At 46.5% G+C, this 24,382-nt stretch overlaps 2 protein-coding genes across 6 annotated transcripts in view; one reads left to right on the top strand and one right to left on the bottom strand.

Annotated features, from left to right (window-relative positions):
* Window positions 1-1,494: 1,494 nt before the first annotated feature.
* Window positions 1,495-23,209, top strand: TMEM243 (transmembrane protein 243). The gene is made up of 5 exons (XM_061165126.1): window positions 1,495-1,690; window positions 2,218-2,506; window positions 20,190-20,240; window positions 21,252-21,356; window positions 22,615-23,209. Exons 2-5 carry the CDS (start codon window positions 2,429-2,431, stop codon window positions 22,735-22,737), a joined length of 357 nt encoding a protein of 118 aa, XP_061021109.1. The 5' UTR covers window positions 1,495-1,690; window positions 2,218-2,428; the 3' UTR covers window positions 22,738-23,209.
* The window catches only part of DMTF1 (cyclin D binding myb like transcription factor 1), a 45,787-nt gene continuing 44,440 nt past the window's right edge, over window positions 23,036-24,382 (bottom strand). For all 5 annotated transcript variants that reach the window (XM_061165121.1, XM_061165122.1, XM_061165124.1 and 2 more), the window contains one exon: window positions 23,036-24,354. In XM_061165121.1, coding sequence (XP_061021104.1) covers window positions 24,245-24,354 — 110 coding nt within the window. In that variant the 3' untranslated portion in view covers window positions 23,036-24,244. The remainder of the gene's footprint in view (window positions 24,355-24,382) is intronic.

Here is a 24,382-nt window from a genome sequence, read left to right on the forward strand (position 1 = left end):
AAAGATGGCTATTTTGAGGCGCTACTCTGCCATCTTCTCAGTCTGCAGGCTCCCGGATTAAAGTCTCTTCCTTGCCGCAGCACCTCCTCTTTCGGATTCATTGGCCTATCGTGCAGTGAGGAGAGCAAGCTTGGACTCGGTAACAGAGTCAGACATGACTGAGGAAGCATTCAAACAAGCAACCATTTGGAAACTTACTTGCCAGGTGTCTTAAATATTCTCTATTCAATTAGTTTTTTAAGAGTGAAGTTAGATATTCTAGTTCCATTTACTATTATCATCTTCATGTTTTATATCGGAAGGAGCTCGAGAGGTTAGATGTTAGATAACTTTCCCAAGATTACATAGCTTGTAGATGGTGACATCAAGGTTTGAGGGCAGATATAATCAACCTCAAAGCTTGTGCTATTAGTCACTCCACTGTGTCACGTGTCTCTCTATGCCACTCCAGCTTCATGGCTGGACCATGACTGTCTCTTGATGACTGTATTACTTTATTTGGTGGTTGCCTGGTACTGAGCAGGTTCTCAGAAGTATTGTTGAATGAATGCGGCCGCCTGTGAGTGAATAAAACTACTTATTGGGTCAAACGTCTAATAGAACTGGGTGCAAGCTTGTGTAGCACTCCTCTTAGAACAAAAAGTCCTGACAAAGAGAAGATCCATAACATACACAGCTGGTAGATCGATATGCTCCATACCTGATTCTACTGTAGCTTTGTGGTTCTTAGTCCATCCCTTATCCTAATCCTTTGTCCTAAACTCTAGAGGGACCACGTGGAAATTTGTCTTGAATTCTAAGTGTTACAGGGCTACAGTGTTCCAACACGCGCTCTCCCTGCAAATAAACTAAGCTGCTTCAGTGTAGCAGCTGTCGTGTCCGGGTTACCTAGCGTGGTTGCATTTGTTCCCTAATACTTACAAAGGCTCCCAATGCAGAGTGACGCTGGGTTGCCTAGGGTCCACCTAGGTTGTCCACCTCCGGTTCTCCAGCTTCAAACCCGAAGAGGCTGACATACGACGCATTTTTCCTCTGCGGCTACACATACGCTTCTCAGCAGCATCACCAGCAGGATGAGTGGACAAGTCGAAGAAAAACCTAAGCACGGATTACCTCTTGACCCTCTCTGTCCGCAACATAGGTTCCCTATCACAGAACAAACCAGACAAACACACAAACATGATAAACAACTAATTTATCAACCACTCCCTTTCCATCCTAGCGGTGCAAAGACCGGAGTGGTTAAAGCAGGCTGGTTGTTTTTAAGAAGATTTCAGCCCACTGCGAGGCTATCTTCCCGAGATGTGCTCTGCCCACGTGGGTCGCGGAAGCGCTAATTACCAGGAGCCAGAGAAAGCGGGGAGCCGGGAGATCCGCTGCCTCGAAGGGAATAAACAGGCACCTCTAGAAATAAGGCTCCGTAGCCAATGCGGCGCCCCGGCGTGCGGGATTGGCGGCCTCGGCCGTGACGTGGCCTGGGCGGGCCGAGTCGGTTTGCGACAGTGGCCGCGGGTCCCGGCCGTGGGAGCGGACCGGGGACCCGCCGCGCAGCACAGTCTCGCCGCCCGCGCGGAAGGTCTCTCTCTTTCCCCGACGCCTGGCACCGCATCCCCGCGCCGACGTGGACCGGGACCCGCGCTCCCCAGTGCGGCCAGGACTCCCGAGCGTGCGGGCGGCTGGAGACGCCGAGGTTTGGCCTGCGGGCGCGGGGCGGCTCCCGGAGGGTGGCCCAGCGGTGCGGGGCCGAGGCAGGATCCCCGTCTTCCGCCGCGAGAGCGCGCCGGCCCGGGGGTGCCGGCAACACCTGAGCGGGGATCCGAGCTGCTCGGCGCGGCCGCGACCTGATCCCGCAGCGCCGCGGGAGGGGCAGGCGAAGCGCTGGGCTCTGCACCCGCAGCTTCACTACTCCGGCCGCTGCCCGCGGGGGCGAGAGGGGCGGAGCGGTGCGGAGGCTGGTAATGTCTTCTCCCGGGAAAACTTTTCCCCGCCTTCGAGCGTGGAGGGATCCTTGCTCACCAGAACATTTAGAAAGCTCGGGAAATGGTCGTGTCCCAGAGCGGAGCGGCGAGGGCGGGGAAGCGGGGAGTCCCGGCCAAGCCGATTTGCATCGCGAGCTGCGGGGACAGCCGGGCGGCCCGGGGCGCTGAGATTGGGGGAAGCGGGAGCGGCCCGGCGGGGCGGCCTCGAGGTGTTGTTTCCTTTCACTTCCTGCGGCAGCTGCTCACGATGAGGAGGGGAGAGAGACTCGGGCGGAGCGGCCTCGTCCCGCGGGTCTGAGCGCCCACCCCCGCCGCCGGGACTCCGGCCTCCCTGGGCTTCGGCGATGAGCGCTCGGTGACCGGCGGCGCCGCGAGTTGTAGACCCGGGACTCCGGGAGGCAATGCTGGCTCGGCTTGGAGTGGCTCGGGGACAGTGAAGAAACCCTAAAATGGAGGACTTTTCCACCAGGACCTACGGCACAAGTGGCCTGGACAACAGACCTCTGTTCGGAGAGACGTCTGCCAAGGTGAGTGCGGCCCCGGACGCGGGGCTGAGTGGCGTGTCTGTCCAACTCCCCGCCCCCGGGACCCGGAGCCCTGCGGGGTCCTTCTGCGGGCCCCTGGAGGGCACTTGCAGCAAGAACCCCCTTCATCCCTCTCAGGATCCTCGCCTTACCCCTCGGCTCCCTCTTTGGGACAGGATTGGCCGAAAGCCTTTGAAGATTGAGGGTGGAGAAAAGTTCAGAAAGTTCTGGGCTGTTAGGGGCCCTAAACCGGAGTGCGGAAGCTCGCTCCCTGCCTCGCCTCCCAGCTGGGTGGTCAGGCTGTTTGCACATCCGCTGGTCCACCTGGCGTGCTGACTTTCAAGAGGCTTCTGAGGCTTCCGTAAGGGCCCAAGAGTGGTGCTTCTGATTTGTGTTTATCTAGAGCCCCTAAGGGTTTACTGCTGAGGCAGCCAAGCAGAGAAAAAGAGGAGAGGCATGAAATTAGGGTTCCTTTGATGGGGCTCCATTCCAGGAAGTGATCAAAGGGTCTCAGACCCATACACGCTCTAGTGCCTTATTTCAGGCTTTAAAAAAGTATAATGTCCTCTTACAAGCTTAATCCTGTGATGTCGTGGGCCAGTAATTGAAGAGAGCTCTTTTCCTGTCCCCAGCATTAACCTTCTGAGTTGTTTGGGCAAGATTAGCCTGTTTTTGTTGTTGTTGTTGTTGTTGTTTTCAGTTAGAAAGCGACATTGGTGATCTTTGACCCCTGGCAAAGTACTGTCAGTCTCTCTTAGAAAGTAGGGCACATATGGAGTTCAGAGCTTCCTGGGTTTCTCCGCTCAGGTAGGGACCTCTAGCAGAAAGGACAGAAAGCTTGTCCAGCTGACAACCTGGGGCATGACCCTGAATTTGGAAGCTTCCAGTCTGCCAGGAGACCACTGCTTTCTTTTTTTTTTTTTTAACCTCCCTGTGGATTTTGCTTTCTCTTCTCAAAGTGTCTTTACAAGAAAATGTTTTAAGCTTGGTATCTAGGAAGATGCTTCTTGTTTATTGTGTGGCTTTTGCATAATCCCAGAATCCAATAGATATTCCTATTTCTGCTAACATTGTTTTTCTTTTATTTTATTTTTGGCCGAATGGCTGGTGGGATCTTAGTTCCCTGACCAGGCATTGAACCCAGACGCTCTCTCATCGCTGAGGAGTCAACCATAGGACTGCCATGGAATTCCCCTCTGCTAACAGTATTGTGGTAGGCCTGCAGGGGGAGGGTAGGGTCCAAGGAATCCAGGCAGATGGTGGAAATATGTAAGCACATGTGAGGCAGCTGGATCTGTGCTATGACGGGGCATAGAGGGGGCATAGAGGCAGCATGTTAGGGGACAGGGGAGATAGTGGTCCATTTGTGATACTTGGGAAGATCTTAGAGGATGGAATTCTCCATTCTGAGCGTTTGGTAGCCTTTAGCTTTCAGATATGAAGGCCCCTACATTGGGGGTTGACTGGAAGAGGATTTGGGGCCTGGAGGGTAGAGGCAGCTGACTGCTTGAAGGGATCAGATTGCCCCCCCCCCCCCTTTTTTAAATATTTTTTTGTTTATTTGGCTGTGCGGGGTCATATTCGAAGCTCACAGGATTCTTAGTTGGGGCATGTGGGATCTAGTTTCCTGACCAGGGATCAAACCTAGGTCTCCTGCACTGGGAGCAGAGTCTTAGCCACTGGACTACCCAGTGGCTGCCCAGCTGGCCTGAGAATGAAGAGGTTGTCTCTCTTCCACATACCTTGGTGCGCAAGGGGTTGTGGGGTTCTGGTGATGCAGACCTCTGACCTCCTTTAGCCCCTTAATACTGATTTTACATGAATCGATAAGGGACTTATTGATTTATAGAGACACTTAGAAATATTGATGTTTTCTGACTCACTTGGGCCTAAGTAGTCAATGACTATAAGTATCCCTATTGCCTATGATCCAGTGCTCGCTTTGGCAGCACATATACTAAAATTGCCTATGATCCATTTGAAATCCATCCAAGAATTTGACTATTTCAAATATATCTGTTTATCACAGATTTATTTAATCCAATAGCGTATACTCCCAGCATTACTTAGGCAGTTTGAGACCTCATAACAGTAGGATCAGCTACTCAGAGAAAAAAAAATTAAGAATAATATATATTTCCAGATCTCTCAGAATTCCTCCCTTTAGCTTCTTCTGTAGGGCTGACAAGGTGATTGGACATATGAAAATTAAACAGAATGGAGAAAGGAGAGAGACTTTGTTCTTAGGATAGGAAGAAACATCATGTTTCATATAAATTGTCGTATTTGAGGAAGAAGAGGCATCCGTCTTTAATGACGGCAAATGATTTATTTGGGACGTGAGCGAGCAGGGCACAGGATGGGACCTCAGTAGTGAAAGGACAGGACATGTTACAGTGGAGCCATTCCCATGGAGGACAGTCACTGCCAGCCGGGTGGCTTCCTGGGGACCTTCGGAAACTGTTGATGGCCCCTGTGTGAGTTTGCTCCCAGAGATTCCCTGGAAACTGGACACAACAGCCAATTCATTAATGAACTGTCGCCTTTGAGTAAAAAAATCCAGAAAGGGGAAAGCCCACTTCCTGTCCTAGTCTGACAGAGCTTCTGAGCTTTTAGTCCTCTTCATTGCCTTCTAATGACTGACCATAGATAGCCTCTCACTTTGAAGTCTAGAAAGGACCAGACGTTGAGGTCCAGTCTCTAACTCTGTGGCCAAGATGACTGAAGCCCACAGAGTGGAGTCGGGAGGGAAGTGGTGTTTCCTGAGGGCCAGGCAGCGTGCCCTGCATCCAGCGTCACCGTGTTTGATCCCCCAGTTCCTTTGTGCGATGGATGTTGTCACTCCTTTCGCAAGCAGGGAAGCTGAACTACAAAGCAGGCTATGTGTTCAGTCATGCAACTGGTTCTCCTCTGGCAATGTGTCACGAGTTGACTAGGACAGTAAATGTTGACTTTCGCAGTCTGGGTCACATGCTCCAGGAAGCACTGTGGGCATTCACATACTTGGCCCTATCACAGGAAATAGGTGAATATATATGCCCAAAGTCATGGAGTAAGTGAAAGATACTAGAATCTGCCGTAGAACAAGAAATACACGACCCAGCAGGTCTGGAGCAGTGCCCGCATGGGCAGTCCCTAAAGGAACTTCTGTCTTTACGTCCTGTTTTCAGTTACCAAACCCTGGATTTATTCAGTTGTTAGCATGATGTTTAGCAATAACTTTATAGATACAGCCTTGGAGTGAATGGCAAAGCGAAATAGTTCTCTGTTGTTACATAAATGTCTAAGGGATAATAGACAAAAGCTGAGATACTCATTCCTTGATACCTTTGGAATTTTATATTGCTAGGTGGGCTGTCTTACCCACCCTGGTCTGAATATCCAGGTGTATTTCTCATCTGTTTTTATTTCATCCCAGTTCTGGGATGCAGTACATCTCTTTCAGGGAAAAAACAAATGTGGCACAAATGATATGATAATATGATGTGTCTGAGGTTTCTGAGCGTGTGCTGTTGATTAGCATTTTCTGAATTTTGAGCACTACCCCAATAGAAATATAAGGTGAAGCATGTATGAGATTTTAAGTGTCCTAATAGCCATATATTTAAAAAGTGTAAACAGATGCAGTTAATTTCAGTAATATACTTTATTTCCATACATCTAAAATCCTGTCATTTCAGTACGTACTCAATATGAAAGGTGGAGAGATTTTTACGTACTTTTTTTGAACTAAGCCTTTGCAATCCAGCGTGCATTTTCACTCAGAGCCCATCTCAGTTTGGAATAGCTGTGTTTCAGCTCCTCAGTAATCACACGGAGCTGGTACTTCAGACAGTGCAGTTCTAAAGCAAGTGAATTTTTAGTCATGGTAGTTCCACAGTCCTGTTTGTGAAACATTTTTCTTTACTGCGGGACTTCTCAGAACCTTTAATGTGCTCATTTTCCTTGAGAGTCTAGTTGGAGAAGGGGGATGGTACATCGTGCTCCTTTGGTGGCTGACCTCTTATCATTGGCACAATCATCGCCTTACTGGAGTCTTACCCTGCATGCCTCCACCCACAGCAGATTTGAACTGAGTGTCTACAGAACTCCCTTCAGGAAATGTCACTCTAGGAATCTCTTCCTTGCTCCTCCCTTGCTAGTATGAACTATACCCTGGAGGTATTTGTCCTTCTTTTGCCCACAGCTGCCTGTAAAAAGTTTCCTTTGGGCCATCTTTCTGTCTGGGTAATGAAATGCTTTGAGTTATCCTCAGGGCTTGTGCATTGATGTTGATTTCCTGATTTGCTAGCTGGCTGCAGAATCATGTGAAATCAGTTTTAGCCAGTGGATGGGTGAAGCTACGGGAATAAGGAGGATGGTTCTGTCTGGGGTGGAAGGTAAACCCGCCTCCCACAGCCAGTGCAGTGGGCCGGGGTGGGAGGCTGGCAGAGGGGAAGGGAGGGGTAAGTGAAAACTGGATTACAAAGGCTTAGTACCAAAAAAAGATGTAAAAATCTCTCCACTCTTCATATTGAGTATGTACTGAAATGACAGTATTTTACATGTATGGAAATAAAGTATATTACTGAAATTAGCTGCATTCCCTCCATGGAATGCAGTGAAAGCCAGTTCCTGGACCAGCCTCTTCTGTTGGTTTTCACTAATAGTAAATGATTCATCCTCTAAGAAGGGTGGTGACCATTCTATCCCTTTGTTCCTACTTGGATGTGATGTAAGAAGAGTGAGCAATACTGGAGGAAGGCGCCTACACTGGACTCATAATATGGAGGGGCTCTCCATGTAGCGAGCAAGTGAGTGGGTACCGAGGCTCAGGTCTTTAGTACCAAAGGCAAAAAGTTTCATGTTCTATTCCATATTCCTGAATCCTTACCTCCCCTCCTTGCAAAAGAAGTCAAAAAACAAAAAGTGAAAAACAGGTCTTTTGATGACCTGTAGTCAAATTCAGACAGTTCAGATTTGGAGCATTTGACTTTGCAAATAATTGTGTTAAGGTTAGAGTCGCTTCTTGCCTTTTGCGGGGTGGGGGTGAGGGTTGCTTTTTCCTTAAGGACAAAGCTGTGGTTAGGGGTATTGGGTCTGCCTGCCACCCCTCCCCCTGCCCAGGGCCCCAGGGCCTCTCGACTCTTGCCTTTTGACACAGCCTCCTCCTGATGATTCTCTGAGCACACCTGTCTCCTCTCCCTCAAAGTGGAGCTAGTCTCTCCAAAGATGGATCCGTTGTCCCCGTGGCTCTTACCCAGCCTGCCAAACCACTTTTAGTTGCCGTTTCTTGTGCTAGAGAGATGGTTCCAGGTGATAGATGCCAGGACTGGGAAGTTTCTGAGGAATGGGCTCAGGTGATTGTATGTTGAGAAAGCTCATCCAAGGATGCTGGTGCACAAGGAGGCTGACAGCCCTGGTCTTAACTCTGCTCTCTGATGCCCGGTCTGGGCTGGCCCCTCTCCTTGGGCCTCTTTTTGTGCATGGGCTGCCTTCCTGGTCTCTTCTACTTTCTGTAGCACACTCTCGCCCCCAAATACCTGCTTCCTGGTTCGTCTGATTTTCCACCTTAGGGCCTTCCTTTCTGCCCAGCCTACATCCATGCTTCTCTCCTTTGAGCCTGGTGGTCAGAGATGCCTCCTGGTGTTCTCTGCTTGTACTGTGAGGGGTTCATATAGGTCTTGCCTTCCCGGCCAGAGTCTACACTCCTTGAGGGTAGCAGCCAATTGCTTTATTTCTCCAGCCTTTTTAGTGCTTGGCACAATGCCTTACCTAGTTCTGGATTTTATGTTTTTTTGTTGTTGTTGTTGAAGTTTAGTTGATGTGCAATATTATGTGAATTGCAGGTATGCAATAGATTTACAATTTTTTTTTTTTTTTAATTAACTTATTTATTTAGCTGTGCAAGGTCTTAGTTGCAGCATACAGGATCTAATTCTCTGATCAGGGTTGGAGCCCCGGCCCCCTGCATTGGGAGTGCAGAGTCTTAGCCACTGGACCACCAGGGAAGTCCTGAAATTTACAGTTTTAAAGGTTATATTCCATTTATAGCAATTGTAAAATATTTGCTATATTCCCCATATTTTACAATATATCCCTTATTTTATGCCTCATAGTTTGTACCTCTACATCCCCTACTCCTGTCTGGCCCCTCCTTCCTTCCCTTTCCCCACTGGTAAATGCTAGTTTGTTCTCTCTGTCTATGTCTGCTTCTTATTATGTTCTTGGGTATGTTAAGTTTTAAGTGAAGTGAGCATCTAGCATCACCAAAAAGTAACCTACTTTCTTGGGACCTCCTGAACCATCAGCAGAAGATGGGGTCTGGTGTTCAGAAACCTGGGGTGCTGGGTACCAACAGGCTCTTGTGCAGTTAAGGGCATCACTCTCTCCTCTCCTTGCTGAGCTTCAGTAAAGAGCCCATAAACATATTACAATACTGTGTAAAAACTTAAACTGAGGCCTGGTCTCTCAGAAGCTGGTGGTTTGCTGTGTTTTTTCTTTCCGTAGACAAGGTTTTCACAGCTCAACAGACTGGGTCTACTCGTCTTTTTTTTTTCCCCTTAGGTTCAGTCCATAGTTTGTGTGTAGATATAATGACCATGGGGCTTCCCTGGTGCCTCAGTGGTAAAGTACCCACCTGCCAATGCAGGAGACGCACAAGATGTGGGTTTGATTCCTGGGCCTGGAAGATCCCCTGCAGCAGGAAATGGCAACCCCTTACAGTATTCTTGCCTGGAAAATTCCGTGGACAGAGGAGCCTGTCGGGCTGTAGTCTACCGGGTTGCAGAGAGTTGGACACGACATGACTGAGCACCCATAATGACCATATTTTTTTGTGCTGCCATGGAGACACTTGGGTTGACAAACTTAAGTGTCCTGGTGGGGATGATGGAATGCATTTGAAATTGGGTTGCTCTTGAAAGGGGGGCCAGGCTCTGGGACCCACTCAACTCACACTCATCTCTGAGGACCTAATCCCATTGGTGAATGACACCCCATTAGACGTGGTGGAAAGAATACTAATAGCATGTCAACAGCCGTTTACTGACCCTTGTAAATGTCACGCTGTTCTAGGACTTTACTGTAATATATCTGAATCTTTATGGCATCCCCGCATGTTAAACTATTGTACAAATATGGAAACTTTGGCTGCAGTGTTCCATGATGTACCTGAGGTCATAGGCAGGCATGTGGCAGGAGAAAACACAGATGGTGGGTCTGTCGTGATCCTGACGTCCTCGCCCTTGTTCTTGGTCTCCCAGTTCTGAAGGTAGGAGCACATAAAGGCCTGGCACTTCTGGGACTTCCTTGGTGGTCCAGTGGTTTGGACTCCATGCTTCCAATTCTTGGGGGGGGTGGGGTACGGGTTCCATCAGCGATCTGGGATATAAGATCCTGCATGCTGTGTGGTGAGGCTAAAAAACAGAAGAAGAAAAAAAAGAAAAGGATCCAGCACTTCCTATGGTACCAGCGCTAGGGATCATTTTGTCCCCTAAACATGTGGAGTAGGTCTGTTTTCTATTTTTACTGTGATCTCATTTCCCTAAGTGATGTTTCAATGAAAATAATATATTTCAAGTGTGCCTCACAGTGAGGAGGAGAATCTGGCAGGAAGGGTATCACAGAAATATTCACAAGTGAAAGATGCTTCAGAATGTGAATCTGTGAAATAGGGGAGATGTTTCAAGGCGTCCATAATGTCTCCTTTCTCTGGAAGGGCCTGAGGCAGAAGTGGGCGTTCAGAGCTATAGGCGGCTGTGGAGGCCCTGGTGTGTTTGAGACGGCGCTCAGAGCAGGAGAGTTGGCGAGTGTGGGTGTGTGTGAGTCTCATAAGCTTTCCTCACGTGCCTCTGCCCCTGGGGTTCTCTCTGAAGCCTGGGGACAGCAGCCCTGTGATCGGAGCTCCCCGTTTCCCAGAGTTATCCGGGGAGGTTGACTGGCCCCTGGCTTCACCCCAGGGATGCTGGTTGCCTCTGGCCACAGCTTTGGGGGACACTCCTGTCTCCTCAGGACCACGCAGCTCTGGGGGCTCCGAGGAGACCCACCGGCAGGGCCTGACTTTTCTTGCTTCCACCAAACCCAAACCTCCTCCCACATGTCAGGTCCTCTCAGCGTCTCTGTCCCTACGTGACTGCCCCTGGGGCTTCTGACTGGGCCACTGCCACAGCTTTCCTGACGAGATGTTTTCCACTGCGACTTGGAAGAAGGAAAGGGAAATCATTTCCGCGAATTGGCCTTTGGTTTCTGGTATCAGGACACTGAGCTGTGATGAGAAATGTAAACCTTTGCACGCAGAACTGCAGGATGCGGCCCATGGGGCCTGAATCCCTCAGTCCCAGTTGACAGTGGGAGGAAGTGTGGGCTCCTGGTATATTTAATGCGTGGTGACTGGATTGCCTTTCTCCTCTCTCCCTCACAAGAAAAGATGATCGTCCTTCCGGGACCTGAGGGTCTTGTGAGCTAGGAGGACTGACGTGGGGTGGAGCCCTGTAGGGACAGGAGGCATAGAGTTCCGGGGAACACGGAAGAAGGGAATATTTATTCTACTGGGGGCATCAGGACAAAGGACTTTTGATTCTTAGGCCCGGGAACGTGAGTCAGATTTGACAGGAGGAGGTGACTGGGAATCCCAAGCCGGGTTGAAGGGTTGGGAGCAGGAAAATGCCAGAAAGGGGAGGGAACCTAGTGTTCCACTGTGAGCAGACTCTGGAACTTGGAGTTGCTATATGAAGTACACTTCTCTTCTGGAGGCTGGCAGTGGTCCAGTGTGCATGTGATGTATGCTTTGATTCAACACTTAGTTGTGTGCATTCTGTGTCCCAGGGAGTGTGCTGTGTGCTACAGTGTATCTTTTCTTTTTTTTTTTTTAATTTTATTTTTTGCTGCACAGGGTCTTCGCTGTGGTGCATAGGCTTAGTAGTTGTGGCACGTGGGCTTAGTTGCCCTACGGCATGTGGGATCTTAGTTCCCTAACTGGGAATTGAATCTGCGTCCTCTGCACGGACAGGCAGCTTCTTAACCACTGGGCCACCAGGGAAGTCCCGAGAGTGTATCTTTTCTTATGGAGCATGTGTGTACTGCATAGAGGAGAGAAAGGTGCTATACAAGTCCTTGTTCTTCCCTCTCTCCTCCTTATTCAGCTTCAGTCATCCTAGCCTTCTTTGTTTTCTTCTGGTTTCCAAGATCACACCTGCCTCAGGGCCCTTCCAAGTGCTATACTGCCTGGTTTGCAGTACCCATCTCCTAGATCCTCGGGTGTCTCGTTCTTTTTTCTTAAAAAGGTCCCTGCTCAAACAGGAGGATTCCTTGACCTTCTTTTTTAAAAATAGCCCCCCAACTCCACCTTGAGCACTCTTCACTTACCCTGTCTTAGTTCCTGACTTCCTCACACTTGGCATGTGAAAAGGGTGGAGAATGGATGCTGACCATCAGAATGGAGAGCGGGTGGACAGAAGGTTCTTCTGATGTTGGAGGAGCTGAGATCTGGGGGCCAGAGGTGGACTCCACCAGGGAGAGATTCAGCACAGAGAGTAGGATAGAGGTAACTAATAAGACCAGGGTTTGGCAGAGGAGCCAGCTGCCCCCCCAGTCCTCTTCAGGCTGGAGGAATGGGGGGGAATCCTCTTTCTTGGGCATCTTTTATTTTATAAGGATCTCTGCTGATGGACAGGCTTCAAGAGTGAGATTGTAAACCTGAGATGAGGTGGAGCTTCAGTCCTCTTGCTGGAGAGAGACAGGGACAATCAACCCAAAATGAAAGGCCATGAAAATACAGCGAAGGCCCAGCCATGAACATGTGAACTTGTAGTAAACCAGTTAGTTTGTTCTTTCAGCTAATATTTGAATATCTCGTATATGCTAGGAATATATAAAAGGGGAATGACCCGCATCCCCACCCACTGGTGCGGTGGCATTTTGTTCAGTTAAGAGGAACGTTGTCTCCACCCTGGGTGGTGGCAGCTCCCACAACCACATGGCTTGGCTTGGTCTGAGTTAGACAGAGCTCTCCCGCCTCTGGGTGGGCACTGGGTGGGCTCCCGCCTCAGGGCACGGAGGGGCACACGGTTTGGAGAGGGCACCATGGAGCTGGAAGTCAGCCATGGGTAGTGGCCCAGAGCCTGGCCGTGAACAAGGGGGACGTGACCCTCGGCCTCCCAGGCCTCACAGCGTGGAGGAGAAGACAGATGAGTGAACAGTTACAGGTAGGATTGTTGAAAGGCTCCACCGCAAGGCTTAGCCCCAGAGTCTGGAAGTGACTGGGGGGGCTTGGGGGTGACTCAGGACTGGATTGTCAAAGCATTGAGAGCAGGGGGACTCTGGATGCTCAAACTGGTCCAGTCAGGGCCTTGGTGACACAGATTGGGAGTGATCTAGTTAGTGGATGAAGATGAAGACTAGGCTCAGGGGCAGAGGAGGAGAGGGTTGGAGAAGAGGGATTTGGCAGAGCAGGTGCTGAAATAATTGGAAGAGGAAGGGAAGAAGGTGGCATGAGACTGCTAGGGACATGCGTCTTAAAAATAGAGGATGCTTTTGTCTGTTAGCTTCCCAGATGGCTCAGTGGTAAAGAATCCTCCTGCCAAGGCAGGAGACGCAGGACACAGACGTTCAATCCCTGGGTCAGGAAGACCCACCGGAGGAGGAAGTGGCAACCATTCCAGTATTCTTGCCTGGAAATCCCGTGGACAGAGGAGTCTGGCTGGCTACAGTCCACCGGGTCGCAAAGAGTCACACACAACTGAAGTGACTTAGGATGCATGCAGTCCCATTCATGAGGGCTCAACCGTCGTGACCCACGTCGCTCACAGAGGCCCCACCTCCTCCTGTTGTCACATTAGTCATTAGGACTTCAACCTGAGAATTTTAGGGGGACACAAACATTGTGAACATAGTAGAGGGTATTACTGAGATTGCCATCTCTCTCCAGCTTGGGAAGCAGGATGTGCCCTGTCCCGACTCCTTCCTGGCCCAGTGAACCTGGAGGGAGTATGTAGGTGGCACAGGCTCTGTTGGGTAGAGAGTTGAAAGGCAGAGGCTGCAGGGGGAGATCAGGGCTCATGAGAACTTTCTGTGTCCAGGTTGGCTCCCATGGAACCGGTGTCGGCGGGTGTGAGGGGTGAGGATGGAGCTGGAGCGCACCTGGGGAGGGATGGGGTCTATAGGGCCGCCTCTGGGGATGTCTGAGGAGGACTTGGGTGGAGTCGCAGAGAAAGGGGGATTCTTAGCCTTCCCCTACCTCCACCCGCTCCCCCTAGAGCATGTCAGGGAATGTTCTCCTGGCATTGTCCATCCAGGGTTTTCCTTTCCCTCAAGGGGCTTTCTGTAGCTTCTGCCTGGGAGTGTGAGGGAGCATGGCATGCGGACCAGTTCCTGGGGAGGAGTTGCTGTCATGCCTCTGAAACTAGGGCTGGTGCTGCTCTGGCAGGAGATGAGTGACCAGGCTTTTATCCTCAGGCTTAGGAAGCCTGGACCTGGAGGTGCCCGAGGCTCACTCCTGGCATTTCCATGGGGTCGCCGGCACCATGGAGGCAGTGTGAGGGCTCGGCCCCCAGAGCTGGGGAGAGCCTGACCTCGTGGGCTGCAGAGCCAGCCTGTGACTTCTGTGGCGCGGCTGTGTGTCTGTCCTACAGCAGCGACCGGAAGCTGGGGTTTCTGACAAGTCAGGCCCCTGCTGAGTGGCCTCTCCTGGTGAGAGGCTCTGAGGAAAATGCCATCAGCCACTTCTGTCGATGATTGTGTTCTTTAAGCATCATTCACAGGGCGCTGGCCAGCAGGGCGCCAGGCTACCTTCCCCATGGTTAATAAACTGCCAGTCCTAGTGGAGGAGGCGACAGGCAATAAATACAGAAGGGTCACATGTGGACCGTGTGATCCGGGAGAACTGAGACAGGGACAGCTCCCATCCTGAGGGGTGCCCGAGGAAGCTGTCTGGATGGGAGTTACAGTGGAGGCGATGTTTGAGTTGAGCTGTGAAGGAAGAGCAGTTAAATTGGGTGTGTGGCATTTCAGCCATCCCACTTCTTACCCCGCAGCTCACTCTTCTGGGGGCATTATGCCTTCAGCTATTTTTATATGTCAATAAGAGAAATAATTATGTATGAAGTAGATGTGCCTTCTGCATCTGGGTGCCCCTGCGATAAACTCTCCTCAGACCCAGGAGAAGCTTGCCTCTTCTCATCGTGCACTGTGCTTACTGTCATCAATCTGAGAGCCCTGAAATCCACTTGACTTCTTTCTTGGCTGCTCGGAACCTTAGAGCTAACATTTGAACTTAGAAAGGTTTTCTTCGGTCAGATATATATATATATATATTTTGTTTGTTTGTTTGTTTGTTTGTTTTTGCTCTGCCACTTGACTTGTGGAATCTTAGATCCCCGACCAGGAATTGAACCTGGGCCCTTGGCAATGAGAGCTCGGAGTCCTAACCACCCAACCACCAGGGAAGTCCCATGGTCAGATTTTTTCCCTCATAAATCCTTTTACTCCTTCTTTCTACTCCCCAAATCCCTTTAGAAATTTTGCCTTTTTTATCGTTGTTCAAATGGGTTATGGTTTTGCTAAGATAGCACAAGCTTCAGGTCCATTTTGGAATAAGGCAGAGCATAAATTACTGTGGCAATGGAAGCATGATTTTACCCGTCAGCATTCTGAGCAGGCTGTTTTGGGTTGCTTGAGGACAAAGGCCGGCTTTTGGTTATTTGGGATGTTCCCAGAACCTTACCACCTGAGCACTTGAAGTGAATTTGGGGTTCTCTGTTTTGTATCAGGATGCTGGTTAATGACTGACCAAGGAATCTGGGGGGCTCGTGTGCCTTTTGATTGCTGAGGGATCGGTCTTCTCCTCTGGCCCAGGTGCTGTCTAAGGCTGATGACCCAGAACCATAAATGGTTAACACTGGAAAGGACCAGATATCAGCCCAGTCCTCTCACTTGATAGACCCAAGTGGGTTAAGGGGTCTTTTTGAAGCCATCTGGCTAGCCAGTGCGATGAGAACGTTGGTCTCAACTCTCATTTCAGGGCCACCACATACATGTCTAAGGATTCTTAGACCTTTTGAATTGCTTGTTAGCCTTGCATTTTGCAGAGAGCTTTGGGGAGGAGACTTTTGCCACTACCTGGCTGTATGACCTTGGGCAAATAGGTTTGATTGAACCCAGTTCCCATTGGTAAATGGAGAGAGCATATTCCTTACTGCTGCTCAGAGCTACCTTGTCTCACCCCAGGTACAGACACTGTAGCCACAGCAGTCTTTCTCTCCTTCATTATTTCAAAGGAAGACGTGCCTCTTTTGGACTTGGGCTGCCGTCTCCACCTGTGCATCGCAGCCCAGCTTCTTCCCTGTCATGACCTTTGTTCTCCCCGGGTCTCTATGGAGTCCCTTCATCCTGAGCTACGATGTAGAAGATACTTTTTTTCCCAGCATTTATTGAGATAACTGAGATAATGTTTAAGTGAATAAATAAATGACTTAAGAGGGAATATGGGTTTCCCTGGTGGCTCAGTGGTAAAGAATCCGCTTGCCAATGCAGGACATGCAGGAGACGTGGGTTCAATACCTGGCTTGGGAAGATCCCCTGGAGGAGGGCATGGTGACCTACTGCAGTATTTTTTGTTGGGAGAATTCCTTCGGCAGAGGAGCCTGGTGGGCTACAGTCCTTAGGTCTGCAAAGAGTCTGACACGTCTGAGCGACTAAGCACACGAGAGGTAATATATGCAGATACGCAGTTGTTGTTTAGTCAGTAAACTTAATCCGACTCTGTTGCGGCCCCAGAGACTGTAGTCTGCCAGGCTCCTCTGTCCATGGAATTCTCCAGGCAAGAATATTGGAGTGGGTTGCCACTTCCTTCTCCAAGGGATCTTCCTGACCCAGGGATCGAACCTGTCTCCTGCATTGCAGGTAGATTCTTTACCACTGTGACACCAGGGAAGCCCAATATATGAAGAATCCCAGTCAAAACTATACTATGTATGTTTGTATATTGTTATGTTTATGTGCTCATAAATTCATACATATGAGTTAAGACAGTCTCCTGGCCTGTTGCCGAGTAGATGTCTGAGGAAGGGCTGTGCTGGGCTGTGATTGGTCGCTCAGTTGTGTCTGACTCTGCCCCTTGGACTGTAGCCTGCCAGACTCCTCTGTCCATGGGGATTCTCTAGGCAAAATACTGCAGTAGATTGCCATGCCCTCCTCCAGGGGATCTTCCCAACCCACGGATTGAACCCAGCTCTCTGGCATTGCAGGCGGATTCTTTACTGTCTGAGCCATGAGGGAAGCCCTGAGGGGAAGGGAAGACAACCTGTCCTGTCATCTCCGTGGGTAAAGATCAGGGCTGATTCTGATCCTGCTGAGCTTTCTTGGGGAGTGAAAATAAGTAACAGTATAAAGTGTAAAGATCTGGTGGGGAGAATGGTTTTGTTAGATGGAAATACAGCAGTAATAAAACTGAGGAAGAAACAGAGCTAGTTTTTGTGAGGAATAGAGTAGCTGAGTTAATAGAAACTAGCTTTTGATATGGAGACAACCTGAATTTCAAGTCATTCCATAAACAGCAAATTTAAATGCAATATTCCCTTTTCTCCATGCACTCTGTTCTGACTTGGAACATATTAGCCCTAACACTGCCCTTTGAAATGCTAATTAAGGGCAATTTAATTATTCTCTATTGTTCTATCTTTGGAGACTGGGAGGGTGGGGGGAGCTGCTAAAGTTCTGAAAAATCATCTCTGGGCCTAGGGAGGGTCTCTAAGATTTGAATTTAGCAATGTTCTAAATGGTTTAGATTCTTTACAGCTGTGCACACAGATCGTGTGAGGCTCGTTAAAATGTCGATTCTGATTCAGTTGGTCTAGGGCAAGGCCTGAGATTCCACATTTCTTACAGGCTCTCATGTGAGACCAGTGCTGCAGGGCCAGAGCACTCTGCATAGCAAGAGTTTAGACTGAAGTGGGAGGTCTTCCAAAGTTAACTCTGCTGTTTCTTTGGCCTGCATTCAAGGTTACTTCAATAGCCGAAGGCCTGAAGCCAAGACCTTGGCTTGGAGGGAGACTGTGAGAAATAGTTGTGCTATATTCTAAATACTTTGTCCCATCTTGGGAGTCCTAGTTGTTCAGTCAGTCGGTTGTGTCCGACTGCAGCACACCAGGTTTCCCTGTCCTTCACCATCTTCCGAGTTTGCTCAAACTCATGTCCACTGAGCCCCAGAGAGACTGCATTTTAATGATTGAATACCTGATATTCATGAAGATGAGTTGGGATTCTAGACAGTAGATTGTCTAGAAGGCAAATAGGGAAGTCATTAAAGTTTAGATGTATTTTCGTGAATGACTGAAACCGGCTAGGCTTCTATGGTTAAGTTCACCAATCTAAAACAATCACTTATGAGGAAATTTTCATTCCTGAAAGATAAACACTTTACTGTAGTACTGTTGTACTTTGCTAATAGGCTTGTTCTTTGCAACTTGCTATCTTTGTCTAGAAATTCCCTGGTGGTTCAGATGTAAACAATCTGTCTGCCAATGCAGCAGATGTGGGTTGGATCCCTGGGTCGGGAAGATCCCCTGGAGAAGGGAATGGCAACCCACTCCAGTATTCTTGCCTGGAGAATCCCATGGATAGAGGAAACTGGCAGGCTATAGTCCATGAGGTCACAAAGAGTTGGACACAGCTGAGTGACTAACCAACAATCTTTGTCTAGACCAGCAGTTACATGCTACGCTGCTGTTTCTGTGAAAAGTAGAAATGGAATCTACTCTGTTGCATTGAATCCTGTTTCCATTACTTGGTATTGAGATTTGGGGCAAGCTCTCAATTTCCCTGAGCTTGTGTTTCCACTTGTAAAATAGTCATGCTAGCCTTTCATCCTGGAATTTTTTAGAAGATACACAAAAGCTTCTGGCATAGTTGCCATCTGTTCACCATTAGACCCCTTCTTCTCCCTGTTTTGATCCTGGTTGGCAAACCTGCTGTACAGTTTGGAGAACAGGGATTCTTGTTGGCTGCCTCTCACCTGAACCTCTTCAGTGGCTTCTTTCTGTTGGTAAAAGCTCTTGTGACATATGCAGACCTTTAAGAATCCCTGGAGTTTATAGAGATGGGAGCAAATATTCTTTACTTCTTAGAATAGACCAGAGTTTAGTTGAAACTTTTTCACAAGGCAGAAACAGTGGGGTTCTCATAAATGGGTTGTCTGTAAACACATTTTATGTTAACTGCACATGTGTCTTGTGCAGGACTAACAGTGATCAGCGCTTTATCCCTGGGTCACTTTCTTAAGGAGAGGTTCTAGTTTCACTCTTGCGTGTGCCGTGTGGTCTTCTCTAGCTGATAAGATCTGTTCCGAGTCCTCAGATTTGGTATTTGGTTGTTTCCTTTGTTCTGTGTGACATTTAAGTTGCAGTGGCCTTGGTGTGGAGTGTGAGGTCGGACACCCTGGAGAGAACACTTGGCTTCGCTCCTCTCGCCCTCCCAGCTTTGCCTGCCCTACTCTTCTTTGGCTTCTTATCTTTAGAAGCAGACAACTCTGTGCAAGATCCTGTGCCCTTCCTATCGCTGAGCTTTTGTTTATTGGCTGCTCATATTCCATATCCTGCTGATCTTAAAGTGCTCAGACGTTACCAACACAGTCTTTAAAACTGATTCATTCAAGACTTCAGCTTTGACTTTTCCAAACTAAGATTACTTGATATTCTCATTGGCCATAAGGTAGTTATTTCTTCATCAGGTCTTTAACCCTTGTCACTTCATTCTGTAAGGTCTCCAAGTGCTATCAACCTAATATACATATTAGTACATACTATTTAAAAAATTTTTTTTCTTCTCATTTTTATTTTTTCATTTATTTTTATTAGTTAGAGGCTAATTACTTTACAGTATTGTAGTGGGTTTTGTCATACATTGACATGAATCAGCCATGGATTTACATGTATTCCCCATCCCGATCCCCCCTCCCACCTCCCTCTCCACCCGATTCCTCTGGGTCTTCCCAGTGCATACTATTTTTATATATTACTTTACTTTTCAGTTCCTTTAACTGAAACCATCTAACCAGTCACCCTGATTTAGACATCCTGTTTCAAGTTGATTGTAACTTGCTGTCTGACTTTAGGCAAATAGTTTAACTGCACGCACTGAACCAAAATTTACCTTAACCAGTAAAATGAGGATTGGATTAGATCAGTTTTTCAAAGCATTCTTTGGAGTTGGTTGGGGCAGGGATGGGTATAAGAGATCTCGATAGGTAGAAACCCCAGGCTCCTCATTCAGGTAATTCTTAAGATTAATGAACAAGGATACCATCTGTATCACAAACAGGTTGAAACTCATGGAAGAGACATCACCTAAGTCTGGTTCCTGACTGTTTTCACCAAGGATCTGGGCTGGCCACCCCCACGCTCCTGTCCCTTTTGCTTCTGCTCATACTGTTCTCAGCAGCAAAAGTAGATTATTTGTAAGCCTCCGTTTCCCATCTTCAAAAGGCCCTCATGTAAAAATGCCATGTCCCTTTAAGAAACTTTCTCTAAGCAGCTGTCCAGCTTCCCCAAACCCCTGTCTTTACCTGGTGGCGCAGTACACTCTGCCTTTCTGGCAGTTGTTTGTGTGAAGCTCAGAGGGGCAGGGTAGTGCTTTCTCCATTCTGTCTTGCATTGTGTCTTTCTAAAATGCCATGAGTTTATCATATGGCTAAAAAAAACTCTCTCTTTTTCAGGATCGAATCATCAATTTAGTTGTTGGCAGCTTAACATCTTTACTGATCCTAGTAAGTATCTCTTTGCGTGTCAGCCAGGGTCTTATCCAAAGTTTTGAAAACCTTAATACTGCAGTTCAATCAACTCTCCAAAAAAACCTTAAGGGGCTAGTACATGAGCATGGAATATTCCAATTGTAGTTAAAATAATGCTTTCAATCTTATTAACACTTGAATAAAACTGCATTTGGTATAAGTGGAGTAGCTAGTTGATTTCCACTCTCACCCCCTGGGTTTGCCTAAGAAATCTGTAGTATGTGAGCAGCTACTAGCAACTCCCCACTGTATGTAACCCGCAGCTCTGCTGGTATCTTTACATTTATTTTGTTCCTAAAGTACGTTCATTATCCTTTGGTTTTAAAAGATTATTTTAATTTCTCATTCTGTATACTAGAGCTTGGTGCTATCAAAATAAAACAAAGCTACATTTCCCAGTCTGAGAATGGCCTTTCTTTGGCACATTTTTAGTAAATCTAAGAGAATTTTGGTGAAGTCTCTTTCTATGACTTCATAAAAAGAATGGGTAACCTTATATTTAAGGTAGAAAGAGAACTTATAGGGTATTAGAAATCTATTTTTTAGTATTTTTCATGTTAAGGAAAAACAGTTTTGGATATATTTTTTTTGCTGGTATACTCAAAATGACAAAAAGGTTAGAACTTTCCCCAGTATAGTCATTAATCCTGGGGAATGATGTTTAACTGCTTCCTAATCTTTGTTGATGAAGAGGTTTATTTTGAGGTTAGCTAGTTTTATTGCTTCATGGTGGTTTGTCTCCGTTCATAAAGGAGGAGGTCATAAAGGAGGAGGTCGGGAAGATTAAGTGGAAGTACTAAAAGGAATAACACAATTGAAAAGATTTAAGTATTTTATTAAACACTAACATTCCAGAAGATAAACCTGGTGGTAGATAAGATGCCATTTCACCATTTGGAGCATTTTATAATGTTACTTTGCCTAGATGCCAGTCTAACCAAGTCTTGGGATTACTCCTGAGGCCTGACACACTTTCTTTTCATACAGGTAACGCTGATTAGTGCTTTTGTTTTCCCTCAACTACCTCCAAAACCGTTGAATATATTTTTTGCTGTCTGCATCTCTTTGAGCAGTATCACTGCCTGCATACTTGTGAGTACTACTGAGAATTTAAATTCAGTATCCTTGAGGGCTGATGGTTGCAGTGCCTGGGACAGAATTCCCAGCCCTGGTAGAAATCTGTATGAAAAGGTGTCTCTAATACACCACTCCTCCTCTCCCCCAAAGGATGTCACAGCTCTCACTGTTAAAGTCCCAGGGTGGTTTTTTTTTTGAATTTGTCTTCTTTTCTCCCAAATCCCAAAGTTGTAACCTTGTAACCCTAAAAGGCAACTCTGTTCCCTTGATACAAAAAAAAAACAAACAACTTAGGTCACCAAAGATATGATGTAATTTAATTCATCTTCCTTCAAGGACTACATACAGAGCCCAACAGTCTTTGGGAAATGTTATTACTCCTCTAATAATTACAAAACCAGTCTATTTTAATCTTTGAGTATTAGCTCCCCAAATGAAAGTAATTAACACCAAAACCTCTTGAGAAACCTAAAGCTACAGTTGTATCTTTTTCACAAGAATGTTCAGTTTTTATAATATGGTAAAGAAACAAAGACAGTAGCCAATCCTCAGTTGGGTATCTGCCAAGTCATCATTACTTGGCAGCTGTTTCATTTCCCTTGAGGAAAGGCAGAATCAAAACCCTTAAACATAATTGTTTTGACTCACATAGAGCTTAAATCATAATAATAATGTGTTTCTCTGAGTTAAAGGGTACATTTCTCAGCTTCAAATTCACTGACTGTTACATTCCTTTGACCTGAGGGAAGGAGCGGCCCCTCCGGCTTTGAGAGCTTGGGGGAACAAAGCCCCTCTCCCACTCCCGGCCTAGAGCCAGAGCGGCTGACAGTGACCTCTAACAGTTTAAACTAGAGGTATGCGTGTGTAAAGCTCTGGTTTTGTTGGCGATTTGAATCAGTTAAAGGAATGTAAAAGTTGTCCTCCCTTCCAGTACTTTAACAAGTTGGTAACTTTTACTCACATATAATTAAAATATCTCTAGAAGATAGATATATATTCTTGGATGACTCACCAAATGATTGGTGGACTCTTGGTTTAAACATTGAACAAAGTTAACTGAGAAAGCAGGAATAAAGTATGATTTTGGATATAAACTCAGCTGGTACTACTTGAATTACAAAGAATAAAATTCTGGCTGCCTTAGCCTCATTTAGGGGGAAAAGTATATGTGGATGGACTTGGTCACAGTGGAAAAGAATTAGTTGTATTTTAAATTTTTAATATTCAGTCCGATGCTATTACTTAAACTTCTATTTAATTCTTCTTCTTTTAGATCTACTGGTATCGACAAGGAGATTTAGAACCGAAATTTAGAAACCTTATTTACTATATCTTATTTTCTATCATCATGTTATGTATATGTGCGAATCTGTACTTCCATGATGTGGGAAAGTGAGGCTGCCAAGAGATACACTCACCAGGTCTCTTCAAAGCAATACATTTGGACTCGAATAAGAGCTGGATAAGGTATGCTGAAGAGTCTCCTGCAAAACTCTGATACATGATTTTCATGTTAATTGTAAATCTAAATTCCCTCTTGCAGGGGAGACATATCCTATATCACTTTGCTTTTTCTTTAAGGAGCCGATGTTGCACTTAAACATTACCCCTTAAAGAACAAGTCATTTTCACTTTTGAAATTTTTTATATAAAGGAATTGCATGGCGCAAGGCTATGTAACAAACAATCTTGCATTTTAAGACAAATATTCTTTTATTTCTGTTAAACTGAATATACAATTATTGTTCCCTAGGCAACCAACTTTTGCTTATAACTACAATTTCACGTTAACAAAACACAGACGGTGAAAAGACAACTTTGATTGTGTAGATCTAATTACAATAATAAATAAAATAATTTATACAAGTTTTTTTTTCTTTTTTTTTTTTTTTTTAACTTTTTCTATAGGGGTCATATTCATTAAAGCCCTAGAGGCTAATTTTGGCTTAACCTTCTCTAGTATAGGAATGACTCTTGGTTTGTTTCCTTTCATTAAAGAAGCAAATTTTGTGTTTTTAAATTGCCTGAGAGGGAGAAGTTATATCAAACCCCCACCAGTTAATGCACTAAGTGAATGGCAAACTCTGATACTCTGCTATTTCCTGGGTAATTTACATAGCAAAACATGTAATAAAAGGTCATGGTACAGGATAGGCAACTTAGTACTTCCTTTCCCATTTAGTTTTACTTCAAAGTGCTAACTTTGTAAACTGGTGACAGTGGGTTCTGAGGGATGAAAATGCTTAGCTTCTGGTGAATTTTGTTTTACCACTCTCATCCATATTCCCTTTAAAAAATAATAAAAAAAAAAAAAACCTGTAGTGAATTTTCTAAACCCTTTTAATACTCTTCTCATTACCCAGCCCAAATCAGCTCCCACTGCCAGCAATGGGTAAACCCAAATAACCCCCACACAATCACCTCAAGTCTCAAACTACTTAGAAGATATCTCTGTGCAGGTCGTCACTGGGAAGCTCTAGAGCATGTTAATGTGACTTCTCTGAAATATAAACAGGCCTACTTGAGGCCGGACAGAGAGCCATGTCTGAACTGTAGAGATGAATATTACTGCTTTTTAAACAGTAGTTAAGCTTTGGCGATTTTAAAATTCTCTCAGCTAAAGTGAATCAAATTCCCTGCTGACAAGAAACACTAATCACTGGGATCTCTGCAGTTAAGACCCTAGTGCTCCACTCAACTACACACTGTTGTAAGACTAGACCTCAGATGATATATTTAAAGAGGTAAAAAGTCATAGCAGCAACACTGAATGTGGCTTGAGCACTGCAGCTATTCAAAAGCCAGAGGAATGGTAAATTAAGCCTCTTGGGGGTTGCTCCTATTTCTTTGGAGATATAATGAACAGTGTGACTTTGCCTGAATGGCTTGTTTCTAAGAATTACCTAATGACAGTGTACCAAATCCTCAACATCTTTTGAGTCTTCTGAGACAGGACTGCCCAGAGATGATCCAATGATGTTTGATTCTTCTCGATGATGCTGGAGTATGGGATCTGTAATGAGATAAGTTTCAAGTTGATC

This window comes from Dama dama, chromosome 18 (assembly GCF_033118175.1).
Source record: "Dama dama isolate Ldn47 chromosome 18, ASM3311817v1, whole genome shotgun sequence".
Taxonomy (NCBI): domain Eukaryota; kingdom Metazoa; phylum Chordata; class Mammalia; order Artiodactyla; family Cervidae; genus Dama; species Dama dama.